Source organism: Xiphophorus hellerii, chromosome 2 (genome assembly GCF_003331165.1).
Source record: "Xiphophorus hellerii strain 12219 chromosome 2, Xiphophorus_hellerii-4.1, whole genome shotgun sequence".
Classification (NCBI taxonomy): domain Eukaryota; kingdom Metazoa; phylum Chordata; class Actinopteri; order Cyprinodontiformes; family Poeciliidae; genus Xiphophorus; species Xiphophorus hellerii.
The window spans coordinates 409,950-429,126 of record NC_045673.1 but is presented as its reverse complement, the minus strand read 5'-3'; the positions used below and the strand labels follow the sequence as shown (position 1 = coordinate 429,126).

The following is a 19,177-nucleotide window of genomic DNA, read 5'->3' as shown; positions in this document are numbered from 1 at the left end:
CTCACTCTATTAATTTCCTTTTTATTTTTTCTCTTTTCTCATATTTTGCCTTTAATAATTAGTAATTACTGTCACTTTTTTTAAATCATACTTTGACTTATTTTCCTCCAAATATTTCCTCTCTGCATTTTCTCCACTCCTGTTTTCTCCTTTGCATTTACAGATTTCTTTGTTCTTTTTCTCTCTGAATCTTTTTAAGAGCTGAAATAAAAACCGGCAGGAGATTCAGGGTCAGCTGCTCTCCTAGTGGTCAACGCTGGCCGACTCTGCAGGTTTTCCTTCCCACTTGTGGTCACAAAAGCTGACTCTGGATCGCCTCCCAACTTTTTCATTTTAACTCTTAAAAAGAGTCAGAAGGAAAAAGAAAAGAGAACATGAGAACAATTGTAAGTAAATGGAACGGAGAAAACAGGAGTGGAGAAAATGCAAAGAAAAAATATTAGGAGTAAAATAAGTTAATGTGTGATTTAAAAAAAGTGAGAGCAAACTAAACAAAAATAAAATCCTGAAAAATGGAAAAAATAATGTATTGAAATAATAAAAGGTGGCGATGAAATGGAAGATTCAACCAAAGCTAATGTTCGGTTACATCCAGAGAGTAAACCTCAGAAATGATTCTTATTGAAAGTCCTAGCAGATAAAAATAAAGACATAAAGTTCTGTCTCTCATGAAGAACCAGGCAGCAACACAAAAACAGAACCTTCCTGTAACTTTGGAACCGCTCCTCCTGAGAAAGCATGTGGTGACAGTGGAAGGAAACAACTCAGTTTAACAGGAGCAAACCTGGAGCAGAACCAGAGCCAGTGAGAACAGCAGGGATTTCACTACAGCCTGGAGCGATTTAATGTTTCACTCCCGTCTCCGCGGTGAAACAGAGCCAGGTTTTATTGGAAATGGTTGCTTCACGTTGATTTTGTTCTGGTCATTCAGGATCTTTTTCAGCCGGGTAAGAAAATGTTTGAATATTGAGAAACTCTGCAGTTCCTGGCGGCTCGGCGTTTCGCCGCTGTGAGCCACTCATGGATCCTCTGGCACCCAACCAAACATTAGAGCCTGGAAACAAACCTGCAGAACAACGACATCACTCTGTCGGCCATCTTGTTTACGGCCTGGCTGCCATCTTTAATTAGGCCCGAACTTAGCTGGGGTTTAGGGCCTCATGTGGATCATAACTTCAGCAGAATATTGATAAATAATCTTCATTATACCAGCAGAGAGGCTGAACAGGTCCGATCAGAACCAGAAACCTCCATCATCCAGTTTCCCTGCATCCATGAAGAACGCACAGCTGAGCTCTCCGACTTTATTATTATTAATAAAACATTAATTAGAAATACAGTAAATATCTTTATGGACTCACTGAGGGCAGAAGCAGAAAAATAATCCCAGGTGGATCGATGCTTGTTCAGATTATGAAAGTGGGGAGTCGTGTGTGTGTGTGTGTGTGTGTGTGTGTGGGGTCTCCAGTTTGTTCCTCCTCTGTATTTAGGAACAGTGCCACCTACTGTTGGAGGGAAGGAACATCTGAATCGTTGAATATTCCTAAAATAACGGACCAAATAATTTTTTGCAAATATAATTTTGGCTAAAAATGACTCGGTTCGTGATTTTAGGAAGGTGAAAATATGAAATGATTTGCTTAAGTAGTGCAGAAGTCTGGCTGGGGAGCGTCCCAGTTCGTGTTGATCCCCAGTGGAACCGGCTGCGTTCCTTTTAGATCAGCAGCCAGAATGAGATGAATCCAGGAAGCTCAAATCAAATTTCCCTGGAAAAAACAATCAGTTCATCCAAAAAACGTATCTTTCCAGAAGCTGGAAGAGATGAAAGCGGATCAGAACCAGAACCTCTCCGGTCCGGATCCGGTTCTGCAGGTTTCTGTTGAACCAGCGGGAGGAACTGTGGAGGAACCAAATGTTCTCCAGAAGGATTTATTCACCAAACGTCTGATGTAGAACCAAACCGGGTCAGGAACGAGGATGTCCTGGTTCTGATGATGTCTGGTGGACCATCAGCGATCCGTCAGGCAGAAAAACATTTTCATTCATTTCGTTTCAAAGCTTCCAGGTTTTCTGCTTCAACTCCAGAAATCTGGACGGATGAGAGTCTGACCGGGATCTCCGCTCTGCTGCGGCTGTGAAAACCATTCCTGATGACCTGGGCTCATCGGGTCGTGACCTGGGCTCATCGGGTCGAGACCTGGGCTCATCGGGTCGAGACCTGGGCTCATTGGGAATGGTTTTCCTCATCAGTGCTTTGAGGTGAGCGTCAGAGTGGAAGAGACACGGAAGATCTGAGGCAGCATGTTGCTCAGCTGGTAGAACATCTCCTCTGAAATGCTCTGCAACACAGAGAAAGATGGCAGCCGGTCAGAGGCGACCTTTAGGACCTCAACACTTTGACCTTTAGGACCTCAACACTTTGACCTTTCAGTCAGTTTGTTCACTTTAGTGAAGTGCAGCTAATTTCCCGTTAATCCTGCCTCTTATCCCACTCTCAGCTCTCCTTCATCCCAGTAATCACTGATCTGTAATCCAGAACTGGTCAAACACTCAGCTTCCTCCTCCTCCTCCTCCTCCTCCTCCTCCTCCTCCTCCTCCTCCTCAATCAGCTGAAGCCTCTCTGGCAGGCGGCCAATCAGAGAGCAGTCCAGCATCTTCTGCTGTAAAATAATTCAGACTGTCCGAGTGTCGCCTGCTGATAGAAAAATGCAGATTTATAGGAAAATATATTCAAATGTTGCTCTGAAAATACAGAGAATAACAACATGAACTCCCAGACTGCTGATGTCAGAAAGCAGCGTGGAACCGGAGAGGTCGCTCCTAAAGGTCGGCTCGGTTTTTCTGCTGCATCGTTTAGAACGCAGGCAGGTGTGTGTGTGTGTTGCATTGTGCGTGTTGGCCTTGAGAGAGTTAGTTGCGCCGTTCTGTGAGCCAGGTGCATCACACTTGCATGACTGTTTATGGAAAGCCAAAAGTGCCACTTTTGTCACACTTCAATTTAAAAAATTCTCAAAAATCACAGTTTGACTCCATCCATTTTCTTACACTCTTGTCCCTAGTGGGGTTGGGTTAGGAAGCTGCTGCCTCTCCAGCAAACGTTTCGGGCAAGAGGCGGGGTCACCTGGACAGGTCGCCAGTCTGTCGCAGGCAGTTTGACTCAAAACGCTCCAAAATAGAGAAAATTCAATCAAAACGCCAAAAATGACATTTATTCAGACGTGGGGTCAAAGTGGTGTTTTGTGGCACTGTTGGCTTTCCATATGTATCTATGTGTGGTTTTGTGTGGCCGGCCGATGAGGTGCGTTGAGGATGAGACTCTCCGTCTCTCTCGGGTCTTCCTCTGGACTTCGTAGCTCCTCTTCGTCACGCTGCAGTCCAGCTTCTCAAACCCAACAATCAGCCGCATAGTAGTGTTGGAAATAAGAAACAGCAGCTTCTAGTCTGGAAAGATGTAGCATCTGCATTCTGATGCAGCGACTGTCCTGCACATGTGAGCCCCAGAAATAGGAGATTATTTTCCAAATAACGTAGAAATATTTCATCGTTTTCCAGAGTAAATAAAACTACTCTAAATGTTGAGGTTCAAAATAAATTCAGAACAAATGCTTCCAAATACATTTAGTCTGCAGCATGATTATCATGCGGTGTGACGCTTCAGTGTATTTTGAACAGGCAGTAACTTGGGCAGCCTGGTGATGAAAAGGACCAGCATCTCTGGAGGAAAGCCAGCAGGTCACAGAGTTAACACTCTGACATCAACAGTAATTATTATTATTATTTACACCTGGTTTAAATATTTACTCATTCTGAAAACTCATTGCTGCCGTGTGGCTAAGTGTGAGCTAACTGCAGGCTAGCTGCTCCAGCTGGCTAACAGGGAGCTAATCTGATCAGATTAGAGCTAATCTGATCAGATTAGAGCTAATCTGATCTAAGAAGATCAGATTAGATCAACGTTACTGTCTGACGGGCGGCGCAGCACAAACACGCCACAGCCGACTAATCCAAGTATTCACACCTTGCTGATCCACGACGCCTGGCATTCAGGTCACTGGCTTCATGTTTGACCTCTGACCTCAGCGACAGGTTAAGTCCAATCAGCTGGACTCCGTTTGGTCTGGAGAAATGTCTCACTGGGATCAGTGGGAACAGATCAGCTCTTTATGGCAAAGGGTGGGATACTTATGAACGTCTTTTCTTAGTTTTCCATTTTGAATCCATTTGCCAAAGTAAAGTTGGTCCCACATTGTCAGAACGAGGCATCAGGAGTTAAGAAGATCTGGAAAAAGTCTGGAACGAAGCCAGATGTGGAGAAAGTGAAGCGGTGTGAATGTCGACTGTAAATAAACTGAATTAATCTAAAATATCTTGTGAGATTAAGAGTTATGTCATCCTGCGTTTGCTGTTTAGATAAATAAACCAATTTGTGCCACATTTACACTTAAAATTGTAACTTATTAAAGCCGTTGGGATTAAAAGGTTGGATAAAGTTTGAAATAAAACGAGAACTCCATGTTGTGTTTCTGATGCATCAAACGGATGAAAATAAATCATTTCAATCTAAAATGCAGATGAATGAGAGTTTGGGAAGGAAGAACATTAAAGCTCATCTATCAGCAGCTGCGACCTTTGCCCTGGAAGCAAATAAATCGCAGGTCAGCTGGTTAAACACGGAACCAAAGGTCAAAGGTCACCTAAAAATACCCAGAAGCTCCTGGCTGAGTGACGGTAAACGTAGCGCTGTCAGGTTGCCATGGTGACAGCAAACAGCCGCCCGGCCTCACCTTCGGCACCAGGAACTGAACGGTGCGGGAGATCCCTCCGTCCCACGAAGCCATTTCCATCATAAAACCTGGAAGCAGAAAACAAGAACAGAAGATTACGTTTACCTTCAAACATGATTAAACATCTGGAACATTACCCAGCATGCACTGCAGCCTGCAGGGTTACGCAACAATTCAAATTTATTCATATCTTCATATTTACTGACACACCTGGTGAAGATGCATGAACAACCTAACAATAAATTGATTTATTTTGCTTTGTTATCTCATTTAAATGTTTCAGAAATTTGACTTCAAACTTGACATCTTGAAATTTTGCCTCTGTCTCTTTAAGAAGCTCCGCTCTTAAGAGCTCTCTTTCTGAAGCTCCGCCTCCAGGAAGTCATCCAACATGGCTCCCCTATTAACCCAGCAGCTCCTATAACGAGCTCAGCAGCTGTTTGCTCATTTCTGCTGGCTAGTCTGAAGGAGCCGAGTGGGGAGGAGCTGCATTTGAAGGCGGAGCTAGGCCCACCCAGGCGTTTAACAGCTGTGATTAAAGGATTTCTAAAACATGACCGAATGAAAGCAACACTGCAGGGAAATACATGAAAACATGATGGAAAATAAAAAAATGCACTTTTCATAATCCTGTCATTCCTCCACCAGACAGCAAGGGGCAGCCCTGGTACAGACAGGGGTCAAAGGTCACGATTACCTTTGACACATTTGAAGACCAACTCTGCTCTCTTCAGGCACCAGGGGATGGTCATCTCCTGCAGGGAGGTGAGGAAGAGGAAGAGGAGAGGAGGAGGAAGAGGAGAGGAGGAGGAAGAGCAGAGGAAGAGGAGAGAAAGAGGAGGAGGAGGAGGAGGAAGAGGAAGAGCAGAGGAAGAGCAGAGTGTGACTAAACCAGGGCAGGGATCTGATTACGGTTCACAGTTACAGAAAAACTTCAGAGAAAGTTCTAGTTTTAAACTGAATCCTGAATAAATGAACTTTTTTGTGAAACACAAAGTGAGAGCTTCAAACAGGTGATGATGATGATGATGATGATGATGAGGAAGCAGCTGACCCGTCTGGTTCTGCCCTCTGAACAGCAGCCGGACTTTCGTCTCTAGAAATAGTTTCTCTGCTTTTCCCACATCCAAAGACAAAAACATCTAAAAATAATCAGCCGGCGGTTCTGTCTGCGCTGCGGTCCGGCTTCCTCTGAACGGACTCCAGAACCGGGCCGCTCAAACCAGTCGGATCCCTCCGACAGCAGGAGGAGCCAACAAGGAGCAGGGAGACGGAAAAACTGCAGCGAAGACAGAAGCTGCAGAGACTTTAGAGCCTAGAAGCTGCAGAGACTTTAGAGCCTAGAAGCTGCAGAGACTTTAGAGTCTAGAAGCTGCAGAGACTTTAGAGTCTAGAAGCTGCAGAGACTTTAGAGTCTAGAAGCTGCAGAGACTTTAGAGCCTAGAAGCTGCAGAGACTTTAGAGCCTAGAAGCTGCAGAGACTTTAGAGTCTAGAAGCTGCAGAGACTTTAGAGCCTAGAAGCTGCAGAGACTTTAGAGCCTAGAAGCTGCAGAGACTTTAGAGTCTAGAAGCTGCAGAGACTTTAGAGTCTAGAAGCTGCAGAGACTTTAGAGTCTAGAAGCTGCAGAGACTTTAGAGCCTAGAAGCTGCAGAGACTTTAGAGCCTAGAAGCTGCAGAGACTTTAGAGTCTAGAAGCTGCAGAGACTTTAGAGCCTAGAAGCTGCAGAGACTTTAGAGCCTAGAAGCTGCAGAGACTTTAGAGTCTAGAAGCTGCAGAGACTTTAGAGTCTAGAAGCTGCAGAGACTTTAGAGTCTAGAAGCTGCAGAGACTTTAGAGCCTAGAAGCTGCAGAGACTTTAGAGCCTAGAAGCTGCAGAGACTTTAGAGTCTAGAAGCTGCAGAGACTTTAGAGTCTAGAAGCTGCAGAGACTTTAGAGTCTAGAAGCTTCTCTGATCCAGTCTGATCCATGCTGCCTGTAAACTGAAGCTGGTTCCTTTAGTTCCTCTGCAGAACCTGCTGCTGCAGAGACTCAGATTTAAAAGAGAAAAATTAAATTTGGCTTAAAGTCTAAACATGGCAGAAGGAGTGCGTCCAAAAGAAGATTTAAGATTATTTTCTTTGAAGTGTGATTTTATCAGACGATGTTTTCGGATAGAATCAGTAGTTTACGAACTACTAGTTACTAGTAGTTACTAACCCTAACCCTCCTGACTTTCATAAAACTTCAAATGTCTTTAGGGAAACTAAATATGTTGGTCTGAATCATATTTTCAATGTGGAAGACTGAATTTAGCCTGCAGAGTCAGCGTTTTCAGCTGCTTCCTCTCTGACATGCAGCGGCGTTTCGGTGCAGCCGCCTGGAGTCCTGACTAAACACGTCATCAGAGCAAATCCCTCTGAAACCCGTCTGACCTGCAGCGGCTCGCGTCTGAAGCTTCTGGAAACTCTGGAAATATTTACGTCAACATGTCAGAGGAAGCAAATCTGGGTTTTCTCATCTTTCATTTCATATTTCTTTTTATCTTTGAGTTTGTGGAACAAAGAGGTGGAATAACTGATGATTTCTGCGCTACAGAAAGTCAGTAAATTAGAACCTGGTTCTGATGAAACTCGTTTATCAGACCAAAGGAAAACAAACCGCAGTATTCAGACTTTTTATTGATCTAATATCACACATACAGTTATTATTGCTCCAATCAAAAATTGTTTTCATCTCTGCTGGTATTTTGACATCTTCCACTGTTTTCTACTGGTTTTTATTAACATTTCTGCTGTTTTTGACTTTCTGCACTTCTGGGACTTTTTGTGCGAACCTGTTCACCTGAATGTCCCTCTGTGAGACAATAAAGGCCGTTTCTATTCTTCTATTTTATTTGATTTTATTTGCAGGAAGCAGAAACTCATCTGAACAAAATCAAAGGCCTGAGAAATGGAATAAAATCTTTTTTTTTTTTTCAGCATTGATTGAATCTGACAGGAAATGAATTGAAACTGACTCAAACAATTCCCAAAGTTCATATTTGTAACTGATGAGAAAAGCTGAAATGTCTGTGGTTCTGAAAACCCAAAGCACCGGTTCTGATGCGTTGTGCTAGGTGTGTCTTGCTGCCGTGACAAGCAGCTGACATGCGATGGCGGTGAACCCGATTCCTGTCCTTCCTGTTCTCTGTAAAGGTTCAATACTTCGCTGCTGTTGTGACTCATGAGAGGCTTTGTCTGAAACAATCTCTGGAATCTGTTGCTCAGTAAAAAGCTCATATTTGCAAAGAACCACAGTTAAATTTTAATGATCTGAATCATCGTTCACAGCCTCACCTTTAGCAGGTGACGCCATGAACCTGAGGTTTAATCAGCATCCACTGGGAATTTTCCTCACATGTAGTTACAGTAAATTAGTTTCTTTGTGCCTGATATCATGTTCAGGTTTATTCATATAAATATTTCTAAAAACTGCAATAACAGATAAAACATGAATAAAACACAAATAGTGGATAAAACAGTTTAAAATCAGCAGTAAGCAGATTGTGTGTTTGTAGCTCTCTAAAGTTATTCTAATTAATTAATATTAAAGGAAATAATGTGGTAAATGCTTTTAAAGTGAGCAGATCTGGACTAGTGAGGAAATAACAGAGGTCAGAGGTCACAATGAATGCATCCCAGAAAAACCTTTAGGATTAAACATTTCATCTGAAACCAGAGGACTTATTGTTGCTAACTGGCAGGCAACAAATGATGTTTAGCTACAATAATTAGCTTCAGATTTTGAGCCAAATGACAGAGAGTTTCACTGCAGTCAGTATCTTACCTAACCTGCCATCCACCGTGCGCTAATGGACTAGCGCTGCTACCATCGGGCTTAGCGCGTTCTCTGGGGGAAACCCTGATTAGCAATGCCATTAGTGTGGCCTAGTTAAAGTTCCATGTGCAAAACCAATAAATACGTATGTGGCGAAAAATAAGAACTGCACAACCGATGGATGGCTCTGACCCACTGCTGCTGCTGATCACGTTAAGGCCATGATGCTGGTCAGAACGGGAGCATAGCTGACCCAGCCAATCAGAGATCGGGTCAGGCTGCTGCTTCCTGTGTGTGTGGATCCGGACCTGGACCGGGGCGGTCAGTACCTCGGACATGTCGTGGACCAGCAGCAGCGGCACGGTGACGGTGGTGACGTCGTGCGTGCAGCAGACCTTCAGGATGTTCCTCAGGCCCATGATGGCCGGGTCGCGGGCCGTGATGCTTCCCGACCGCAGGTTGTCGTCCACACACAGGTGGAAGACGACGTGGACCTCCGACAGGTTGGAGTGTCTGGAGATGTAGAACTCACCTGAAGGAAAACACGGAGCGATTCAGAAGAACCGACTCAAACTGAGAGCATCTCCATGTGTCCAACATCAATACCTGGGAGGATATTTGAGGGATTTCTTTCAGCTGCTTTGCTCTTATCATCTCCTCCATTCTTCTGATTTTCTGTAGAAAAACAGAAACAAAACTGAGCAATAAATCATCCAACGGATGCAGAAGTTGGAGCGACGAGCATTTCCGGAAGGATCCAGAGGAGAAAAACTGTTTCCGTTTCTGTTCTTCCTCTTTCCATTCACCGCTGAGGCGGAGGAAATGCCGCTCTGCGGCGCAGCAGAGAAATAAACGACAAAGTCCGATACTGAGGAGAAAACACCTGGCAGAGAAGATGCTAAACACGTCACAGTTACACCATTCAAATAAAACAATAAGGACTTTTAGTTTATTATTTAAAAATCCTTCAACCTGGTCAGCTGAAAAACATGAAGGGACTTCAAGTCGTTCATTTGGATTAATTACAGAGATTTCAACGCATTGAAAATTTTAACAGGACAAATCACACTTGTTGTCTTTTTACATGTAAAAGTCCAGAGTCTTAGCATTCATGTGTTTCTGGTACAGCAGTAAATCACAATGTGATGAAGTAATGACAGACCCTCAACTTAATTTGAATAAACATTTTAATAAGAAATAATTTAAAAACCAAATTCTTCAAATAAATATGGAAAAATTAAGCAGCTCAGTGAGAACACAGTTTAAACTAAGCAGAGTTGGTGGTCAGAGTGCCGCCGTGTGATCAGAGGGACTAACCTGCCGGCTGCTTCTGCTTGCTGCAGCGCTGCGCCCGGGCATACAGCACCGCCTGCTGCACCTCCTCCAGCTGCTGCTCCAGGCTCAGGAAGTGGAAGTCGGTGCATTCCTTCGCCACCGTGGCAAAGTCTGGAGGTCAGCAGAGAAAAAGCCTGAACCCGACTGTGAGCCGCTGCCGCGTCGCATGCTGCCGGACAGGAGCTGCAGCAGCAGGAAGAGCAGCTGTGATGCTCATCAGCTGCTTTCATTCATCAACTTCAGTTTATTATCAAAACAAGGCAGAGAAACGAAAAGATTAATCAGCAGCTGCTGCCCGTCAAGCCGGCAGTCAGTCTCCACCGCCCTGCAGCTTCTGGATGCATTACTGCTGCTGCAGCAGCTACAACACACCTGCTGCTGCTGCAACACACCTGCTGCTGCATTCATCTGATGCTGCAGCAGCATCAGATGAATGCTGCTTGCAGTGGGCCTAGCGTTCTGCCAGGTGTGAAACAACCTGAATGTCTGAGAGGAATCATGTTTAGTCTGATGGTCGATTCTCCAGCATCTGCATCACCGACTTCCTCCATCCCCAGAACCAGAGCACGTCTGGGTCAGAGGTCAGAGGTCACATGAGGGCCTGCAGGTCCTCCCATCCGGTTTGTTTTATAGATCAGGATCTTTGTGATGGCGGTTTCAGTTTCCTTCAGAAACCAGACCAAGAGCTGCAGGACGGGAGCCCCCTGCTGTGCCTTTGTTTTGCAGGAACAGCTTTAATCTTTACAGAAAGAAGAAACCTATTAAACCCCATTTAGCTTCTTTAAATTTGTAGTCCCTGACCAGGTCATAATTTAAATGATCCAGTTAAAGAAACGAGAATGAATCATGTAACAAACTCTCTAAATATTTCATTTCAAATGAATTCTTTCAGCTGAATCAATCCCGCTTCATCCCTTCACTTTTTAAATCGCTGAATGATTTCTGGCTTCACTAATAAATGAAAACCTTCCTGTAAAATGATCCAAAAGGTTCTAATAAGTACAAGATGTTCAGCTTGTGGGAGAAATCCTGCCAGGAGGTGAAATGATGAGAGTACACAGTAACGTGGCTAAGATGGCCGACCTCTCTTGATGCCGCTGTAGGAGTTGACCCGGTTGTCCACCAGCAGCACCAGGCCGCAGAGCGAGGACGAGTAGAGCGACAGTGCCGTCTGCAGGCGCCGCAGCTTGGCGCCGCTGCTGCTGTGGCGCCGGTGCTTGCAGAAGTCCAACACGTCGGCGCGGACCAGCCGCAGGTTGTGCATCGTCTTGAGCTGCGCTCCTGCGTGAACAGAGTACAGCTTGAGGAGACGCCATGCTTTCCACCTGTAGGGGGCGCCATCAGGCTGCAGGAGGAGCAGAGGCACCTAGGTGGATGGTGAAGCTCTCCTCCAGCAGCGGCTGCTCCTCAAACGGCCTGCAGCCGCCGTCTGCAGCCTCCGCCAGCCGGCCCGGCTGCACCTTGATCTCCTCGCTGCAAAACACCAATCAGAGCAAATCCAGCTTCAACGTCGCTCGCCCATCTGCTCAGAACCAGCTGGGTTCTACAGAAGGATCAGGATCCAAGATGGAGGAGAAACGTTTTCTCACATTCCGTCCTGTCCTGCTGCAGGCCTCGGCTTGTTTCACCAGAGAGCAGCCGGACGGCGAAGCGGAACAAAATCCTGGTGTTGACAGACTCACTTGATTTTGCTGCTGTTGTTGGATTTCTGCAGATCCTGGTGCAGCTTGATGACCCAGTCCTGGTACTCCTGCTTCTGGATGGCCGTCACCTGCTTCAGCTCGCTCGCCCACCTGTTCTCCAGCACCTGCAGAGAGAGAGAGGGCAGGACAACGTGTCCTCAGAGTTGATGTGTCTCTCCTGCTGTTTACCTGCTGAGCATCAAAGTGTTGTGAAGCCACGGCGTTGACATCGTGGTCGCTCAGCGTGTTTCCCAGCTCATGCATCACTTTGTCCATCTCTGCTGCCTGCCTGGAGACGGAGGACAGACGGAGAACAGACGGAGGACAGACGGAGGACAGACGGAGGACAGACGGAGGACAGACGGAGGACAGAAGGAGCAGTCAGTCATTGCCTCAGGAGGAAACTAGTTGCTGCCAGTTGGAAGGAAAACCTTCAGAATTTTATTTTTATCAGCAAAATGGGGGATTTATCAGCTCACGGAAAATAAAAATAACATGGAAATAATGAAACTAAGAAGAAACAGTTGAATTAATTTACACTAAATCTGATGATCATTATGTATGAACTGATTAATAACTGGATGTTGATTGATTAGAGAATCTTACAGAGGTGAACCAGATGAAGCTGGATTCAGCCCAAAGAAGCGTTTAGAAGAGGAAACTGTTGATGTTTGCTTTGCTGCAAATGATCCAACATTCACTGAAGGAATGCTGCTATCGACTTTGAGGCAAGAAAATGGTTATTTTTTTAATTTAAAAAAAGATTTGAATTATTTGGTTATTTGCATCTTTTAATACATTTCTAATATTGCATAAAAACGATTAAAATGATTGAATGAAAAATCAGCAGGATGTGATTTTTTTAATGTGACTAATGGTCAAAACAATGGACTGTTGACCTGCTCGGCGGTGGCGGCGTGACGGCGCTACCTCTCTTGCAGCTTGCTGAGCTCCACGTCTCGCTCGCTGATCAGCTCCGACACGCTGACGAAGTAACTGTGCTCCAGGTTCAGCAGCGTGTCGGAGGCGGGCGAGTGGATCAGCTCGTGGTAAACGTCGGCGAAGTCTTCGTCCCAGCTGGGCTCTTCGGGCCGAGCGTGCTCCAGGCTGGTCTGAGGAACACAAACAGTGACCCCTGCTGGAGGGTTGGGGAATCACAACCACATCAATCCGAAAACAGTAACTCAGTTTTAACAGATTAGGATTCAAACACATTTAAATAACTTTTTTTCCCCCATCAGCTATTTTTCTTTTCATGAACATGAAATTCTCCTGGATCAGAATAATAATTAAAGCTGCAAGAAGCCTCAAGCGGCCCTCGAAGCTCAGCGCCGCTCCGGCCTATTGGCCACCGCGGGGGTTCCGGCCACCGCAGAAGCTCTCGCACAGTTTCCAGAGCCGCAGCCCGCTCGCCACCGCAGAAGCTCTGTCGCAGTTTCCAGCACCGCCGCTCGCCAGCCACCGCAGAAGCTGTCGCGCATTTTCCCCGCCCGTCCACCGGGCGACACGCATGAATGCGTTCGGCAGCGCTCCCCGACAACTGTCAAAAAATCTGGTGCAGATCGGTCCATGCATCGAGGAGATACAGCCGATGTATCTCCGATGGATCAACTTAGGGGGCGCAGTGGAGTAAAATTACATTTCAAATCCGTTGGGCTCTTTAGAGGTGAACAAAGGTCATACATATCCAGTTTGGCGCCAATCGGATGATCCATGTGTGATTTATAGCCAAACGTATGCATATGGCGAGGGACTGATATTCGCCATTTGGCCACGCCCACAAGGTTCAGCCAGCAGTGAGCATTGACAGAGTTCATCATCCGAATCATCTTGATTAGGTCAAGAGAGCCATAGATGGAACTTTCCAAAGAAAAAAACAGCACTTCCTGTTGTGAGGGGGCGGGGCTTAGATGACGTCATAATATGATGACATAGGAATGTCAGGCATCCCACCAGGATCACTCATGCCAAGTTTGGTGCAGCTCGGTCAAAATATGTGGAATCTAGAGGCAAACGTATACGAACGGCGTTGCCGCCATTGAAAACTCTTGGCACTTTAAAGCAAGTGAGACCAACTTCCTGTCTGTCATCCAACACAGAATCACCTTGATTAGGTCAAGAGAGCCATAGACTGAACTTTATAAAGAAAAAAATAGCACTTCCTGTTCTGGTGGGGCGGGGCTTAGATGACGTCATACTGTGATGACATAGGAACGTCAGGCATCCCACCAGGATCACTCAGGCCAAGTTTGATGCAGCTCCGTCAAAACATTTGGAATCTAAAAGCAAACGTATACCAACGGCGTTGCCGCCATTAAAAACTCTGGGCACTTTAAAGCAAGCGAGACCAACTTCCTATCTGTCATCCAACACAGAATCACCTTGATTAGGTCAAGAGAGCCATAGATGGAACTTTCCAAGGAAAAAAATAGCACTTCCTGTTGTGAGGGGGCGGGGCTTAGATAACATCATAATATGATGACATAGGATCGTCAGGCATCACACCAGGATCACTCAGGCCAAGTTTGGTGCAGCTCGGTTGAAACCTGTGGAATCTAGAGTCAAACGTATGGCAACGGCATTACAGGTCACTTTGCCACGCCGCCACGCCCACCTGCTTCATCGCAGCCAGTCAGGGCTTGAATCCACAACACACCAACATGTCTTCTGTCTCTGGACACAGTTTCATGTTGATTAGGTCAAAGGGCTAAGATAGCAACCATTCACAGTAAAACATGACACTTCCTGTTCTCAGGGGGCGTGGCCTAAGCGATGTCATTATTTGACCATTGGGTATTTTAGGACACCCGATGACGATCAATCACTGAAAGTTTGGTGTCTCTGTGAGTTTCTGTGCAGGAGATATAACAGTTTCGTGTTTCATGGCGAGTAGGTGAACTTTGACCCCTGGTAACCCCCCTCCAGCATGCTCAAAAACTCACTGTTTTGATAACTTTGAATTGGCCATGCCTTTTGATCAGACTGACCGAGTTTGAAGCCGATCAATCGAAATCCCTAGGAGGAGTTCGATCAAATACGAAGGCTGTAAACGTCAAAATCACAGTCAAAATCTGAACTTCAATCCAAAATGGCCGACTTCCTGTTGGGTTTCGACCATGGCTGTAGGAGACTTTTTTGTACATCCTGACAAGATACACATGTGTACCAAGTTTGGTAATTCTAGGTTAAAGCATGGCTTGGGGCTGATCATTTAAAATCTCCTAGGGGGCGCTATAGAGAAATTAGGCCACGCCCTCGAAATTTCGCTATGGATTCCTGTTCGGGGATGGATAAGGATGCATCCTAGTGAGTTTGGAGCAGCTCACCCTGAAACTGGAATTCAGAGCCAAACGAAATTCGACGGCGTTCGCAACGCCGCCACGCCCACCTGCTTCATTGCAGCTGGTCGGGCTTGGAATCTACAACACACCAACATGTCTTCTGTCTCTGGACACAGTTTCATGTTGATTAGGTCAAAGGGCTAAGATAGCGACCGTTCACAGTAAAACATTACACTTCCTGCTCTCAGGGGGCGTGGCCTACGTAAAAAAAAAATTTTACCACAGGGTATTTTAGGACACCCGATGACGATCAATCACTGAAAGTTTGGTCCCTCTATGTGTTTTTGTATAGGAAATATAAGAGTTTTTTGTTTCATGGCGAGTAGGTGAACTTTGACCCCTGGTAACCCCCCTTCAACATGCTCAAAAACTCACCATTTTGATAACTTTTAATTGGCCATGCCTTATGATCAGACTGACCGAGTTTGAAGCCAATCAATCGAAATCCCTAGGAGGAGTTCGATCAAATACGAAGGCTGCAAACAGCCAAAATAGGGTCCAAAATGGACCTTCAATCCAACATGGCTGACTTCCTGCGATACTTGCACTATGACATTACTTGTAAATTCTGAGCGTCTTAGTGAGCTCTACAACTGTACCGAATTTCAAGTCTCTACGATGAAGCAAGTGAATAGCAATGGGTCTTTTGAAAATTGCTAGGTGGCGCCGCTGAGCCATTTTTTTTGCGATTTTTGCGGCGACCTTAAAAGTCAAAATTTTTAAAGCGCCTAGTCGCGACCGCCAAGTTTGGTGAGTTTTTGAATATGATAAAGCCCCCAAAAAGGCGCGCGAAGAGGGTGGCAGAATCGTAAGAATAAGAAGAAACAGTACAGATACAATAGGCCTTCGCAGCGCTTTGCTGCTCGGGCCTAATAATCATTATTAATCTTTGAAGAAATCTGGCATTTTCCACATAGACGAGTGATTGAATATTTATTTTGTCAACTGTTTCAGAGGGATTTTTAAATGTGGCCCGGTACCGGGTCAGAACCCAGCTGTGTGACTGCAGGTTCAGTGTGAATGTTTGAACTGGACCCTGAAGACAGGAGAGGAACTCAGAGAAAGTCTCAGCAGCTCTGATTGTTGGTTCGTTGTGACGTTTGTGTGCAGAGCGCCAAAATAATCGCAGAGAACAATCAAAGTCCAGGGGCCTCATGTACAAAGCGGCGCATGCACAAAAAATGTGCAGCGCCATATTTTACGCACAAGTCGGCGTGTATAAAGTTTAACTTTGCGTCAAAGTTTGCGTAAATATACGCACACGTTTTCGCTGGCATAAAAATGTGCGGCAGCAAACTTTTTCTGTGGACAATATCAAACTACAAAGCATCAAAACTCACTAAATACACTGAAACCTGATGACATTCAGTTATTTAGAAGCATCAAACCTGATGATTTAGCTTGTTTTTCATGATTTCAATATTTTATTGTTTAAAGTAAACAATGAAACTGAACCGCATTTATCCTCAGACAATAACGTACACACACAAAATAAAGAAAGCAAAAATAAAAGGATGCGAAAACCTCACTAGAATGTAAAAAATACATTTGCCACTACCTGAGGAGCTTTGGCTCTGATGGAGAACATGGAGCCATTGATCAGAGATCAGATTGATCTGCTGGTTTCTGAGCGTTTAGATTCATCCAGACTGATCATCCTGGAGCTCTGAGCAGAACTTAAAGCTGGGTTGGCCTTATGTGACCTGAAAGCACCTTTTAAATAAACTATATTATTATTATTATTATTATAGATCCTTGTACTGGTACAAACAAGGACATTGCCATGGTTACTGCTTCACGTGGCGGCAGACTTCCGGGTATTTATACTAATTTACATTAAGATGTTTTTATGGAGGCGATGGCGGAGCAGCAGCTGCTCTGCTTCCTGTAAATCAGGATGTATAAAGGAAAGGTGAGCAGGTATCTGCAAGACTTCATACATCCAGATTTTTTTGTGCGCCGCACTTTTCTAAATTTGTCCTACGCCAAGTTTTAGTGTGAAACTGCTTAGTGTTTTAAACATGAGGCCCCAGAGCTGCAGCAGTCAGAGCCGTTCACGCAGCAGCAGCAGCTGCAGGTGTTTGTACCTGAGCGTAGGATGCGGCCCACGCGCTGGTCAGCTGGTTGACGTCCACGGCGCCGCAGGCCAGGCGCTGCAGGCCCAGCTCTGCCTCCCGGTCGAAGTCCAGGCCGCTCTGCTCCTCCATGAAGGCGGAGAGGGCGGCTTTCAGCTCTGCACAGACACACAGAGCTCAGTCACACTGATGGCGCATTTCAGGTTAGAGGTCATGTTTTCATTACATGCAGCTGGAAAAATCATCACAATCAGCAGAAATAGAGACTTTTAAACCGACTGCAGTTTTCTGGCCGATCGCCAATCTTTAAAATGTCCGACCTGCCGATTCTGATTTTGGTCGATACTGAATTATTTTGTCTGAAATGTTGCTGAATAAACCCAGAAAGTGGCTGAGATGGAGACAGTTCGGTGACGACGGTGACCTGGTGGGCGGGGCTAACCTGGTGGGCGGGGCTAACAGTCAAACCTCCCACAGCGACAGAGGACAGAGGCTGATGTCTGCTGAGGAAGAGAAGATCTCTGGATGAGATCGGCTGATCGGCCTGATTTATCGCTGCAGCTCTAATAATGTGTTTCACTCTGTGATTCAATAATACTGTAAACATTTAATTTATTGTGTGGGTCTAGATATTTATATTTTTCCTGTAGTGTCTGGCCACTCCTAGGAGAGATTTCTGGGAACGTCACTGCAGGTGAAGGACTGAAACTCAGACTTCTGTCCTCAACCAGACAGCAGACGGAGGGATAAAGTTAGCGCACCCGGATGCAGCCTGGAAACAGGCCGCTTCCTCCGCGGCTATCGGCTCCAGCAGTGGGCCGACTGAAGCTGCGTTATGAACCGTTTACAAAGCTCAGAGCTGTAGCCTCACCATCTTCTATGTAGCAGGGGATTTTGTGCAGCAGCATGAGCCTCCCGTGCAGATCCCTGATGTTCAGCTGGACCGGAAGCTGCAGAGGAACTCTGAGCACGCAGGTGTTCTTCCCGGCCTTGAACTCGAACACGAACTCCCTGTCGGTGGTTCCGCTCGCTTTGCTTCTGCTTCTCTTCATGGTGTCCGGAGCTGGAAACGGAGAGGAGGCTTCAGGGTTCAGAAACAGCCGAAGCGACATGGCGGCGCCCGCCGGAGCCTCCGTGAAGCTCCTGAGGTTCAGAGTCAGACACAAAATCACAACATTCCTGAAGTTTACCTGAGAATAAATGAACAGAGACGTCAATTCTGCTGTTGGAGCAGATCAGCTGACCGGTTCACCATTGTGCGTCTTCTGCTTCTTCCACTTCGTTGTTTATTGCGGTTTACAGCGAATTGGTGCAATAGCGCCACCTACTGGTACGGAGTGTGAACCGGGACTTCACTGAAGGATTATATTCTGTTATAAAACTGTTAATTTGAGATAAAATATTATCTGACAACTATTGCTTTTTGAGTTATATTTAACAAATCAACCAAATCTAGTTTTACTTTCATTTTATTTAACTATTGGATCAGCTGTTGTCTTTCTTCCTAGTTATTTTGACGGTATAACATGTTTTATTATCTCATCAACTCCACAGTATTCAAACTTTTCTGAATGCACGAACTTTTCTTTGCTATGAATTCCTTAATTCATACAGGTTTTGCATGATATGCCCCTGGTTTTGAAGACCTGCGACTAATATTTACCCTATTATGTTTTTACTTAAGTGCTTATTTAGAAACATAAATGTAATTCTAAGGGTAATTTTAAATTAAAAGAGAGTACATTTCAGATAAAATAATAAACACACTCAATTTCCTTCACGGGACAGTATTATCTATTTTCCAGGCACATTGTATAATTTATAATCCAATCAAGTAGCTACCTTCAACTGTCACGGAAAATCGGAATAATTGCGAGTGGGATTAATAAAGTATTGTTTAAACTGAATTGAATTTGTGGAAAAAGGAAAAAAAAGTGTAACAATGAATCATTTCCCTGCGCTTCACAAGTATGCAGTACTTTGTGCTGCTGTCATATAAAATATGTACATTTAGTGTCTGGAAGGAAGAACATGTTTATGTTACCATAAAAATGCTCGTTTTATATTCTATAAATAGCCCTGCCAGTCTGACATAATTTTGCATATTTGCGCATGCGTGCTTTTTCATAAGTTGTGCGTTCCAACTGGAGTTTCTTCAAGT

At 45.1% G+C, this 19,177-nt stretch overlaps 1 protein-coding gene across 4 annotated transcripts; it reads right to left on the bottom strand.

Annotated features, from left to right (window-relative positions):
• Positions 1-1,290: 1,290 nt before the first annotated feature.
• ferry3 (FERRY endosomal RAB5 effector complex subunit 3) lies at positions 1,291-18,846 on the bottom strand. 4 transcript variants are annotated; one of them, XM_032546397.1, is made up of 15 exons: positions 18,207-18,833; positions 17,888-18,079; positions 17,029-17,174; positions 12,531-12,712; positions 11,790-11,889; positions 11,601-11,725; positions 11,285-11,391; positions 11,002-11,199; positions 9,901-10,029; positions 9,190-9,258; positions 8,913-9,115; positions 5,482-5,539; positions 4,785-4,852; positions 2,219-2,339; positions 1,291-2,176 (listed from the first exon to the last, which is right to left on the bottom strand). In XM_032546397.1, exons 2-14 carry the CDS (start codon positions 18,066-18,068, stop codon positions 2,247-2,249), a joined length of 1,659 nt encoding a protein of 552 aa, XP_032402288.1. In that variant the 5' UTR covers positions 18,069-18,079; positions 18,207-18,833; the 3' UTR covers positions 1,291-2,176; positions 2,219-2,246. The 4 variants fall into 4 exon arrangements, with proteins under 4 accessions (XP_032402288.1, XP_032402296.1, XP_032402280.1 ...); XM_032546405.1 differs by having other exon boundaries at positions 1,291-2,339; positions 4,695-4,852; positions 18,207-18,846; XM_032546389.1 differs by having other exon boundaries at positions 1,291-2,339; positions 18,207-18,831.
• Positions 18,847-19,177: the final 331 nt, after the last annotated feature.

Bases quoted from the DNA above. Each gene is read 5' to 3' on its own strand.
- ferry3 (XM_032546397.1), bottom strand. From the start codon at position 18,068: ATGAAGAGAAGCAGAAGCAAAGCGAGCGGAACCACCGACAGGGAGTTC. The intron at 11,392-11,600 runs GTGAGTCTGTCA...GGTGTTTTGCAG, and splicing joins AACAACAGCAGCAAAATCAA to CGAGGAGATCAAGGTGCAGC. The intron at 2,340-4,784 runs GTGAGGCCGGGC...TCTGTGTTGCAG, and splicing joins TTCAGTTCCTGGTGCCGAAG to AGCATTTCAGAGGAGATGTT.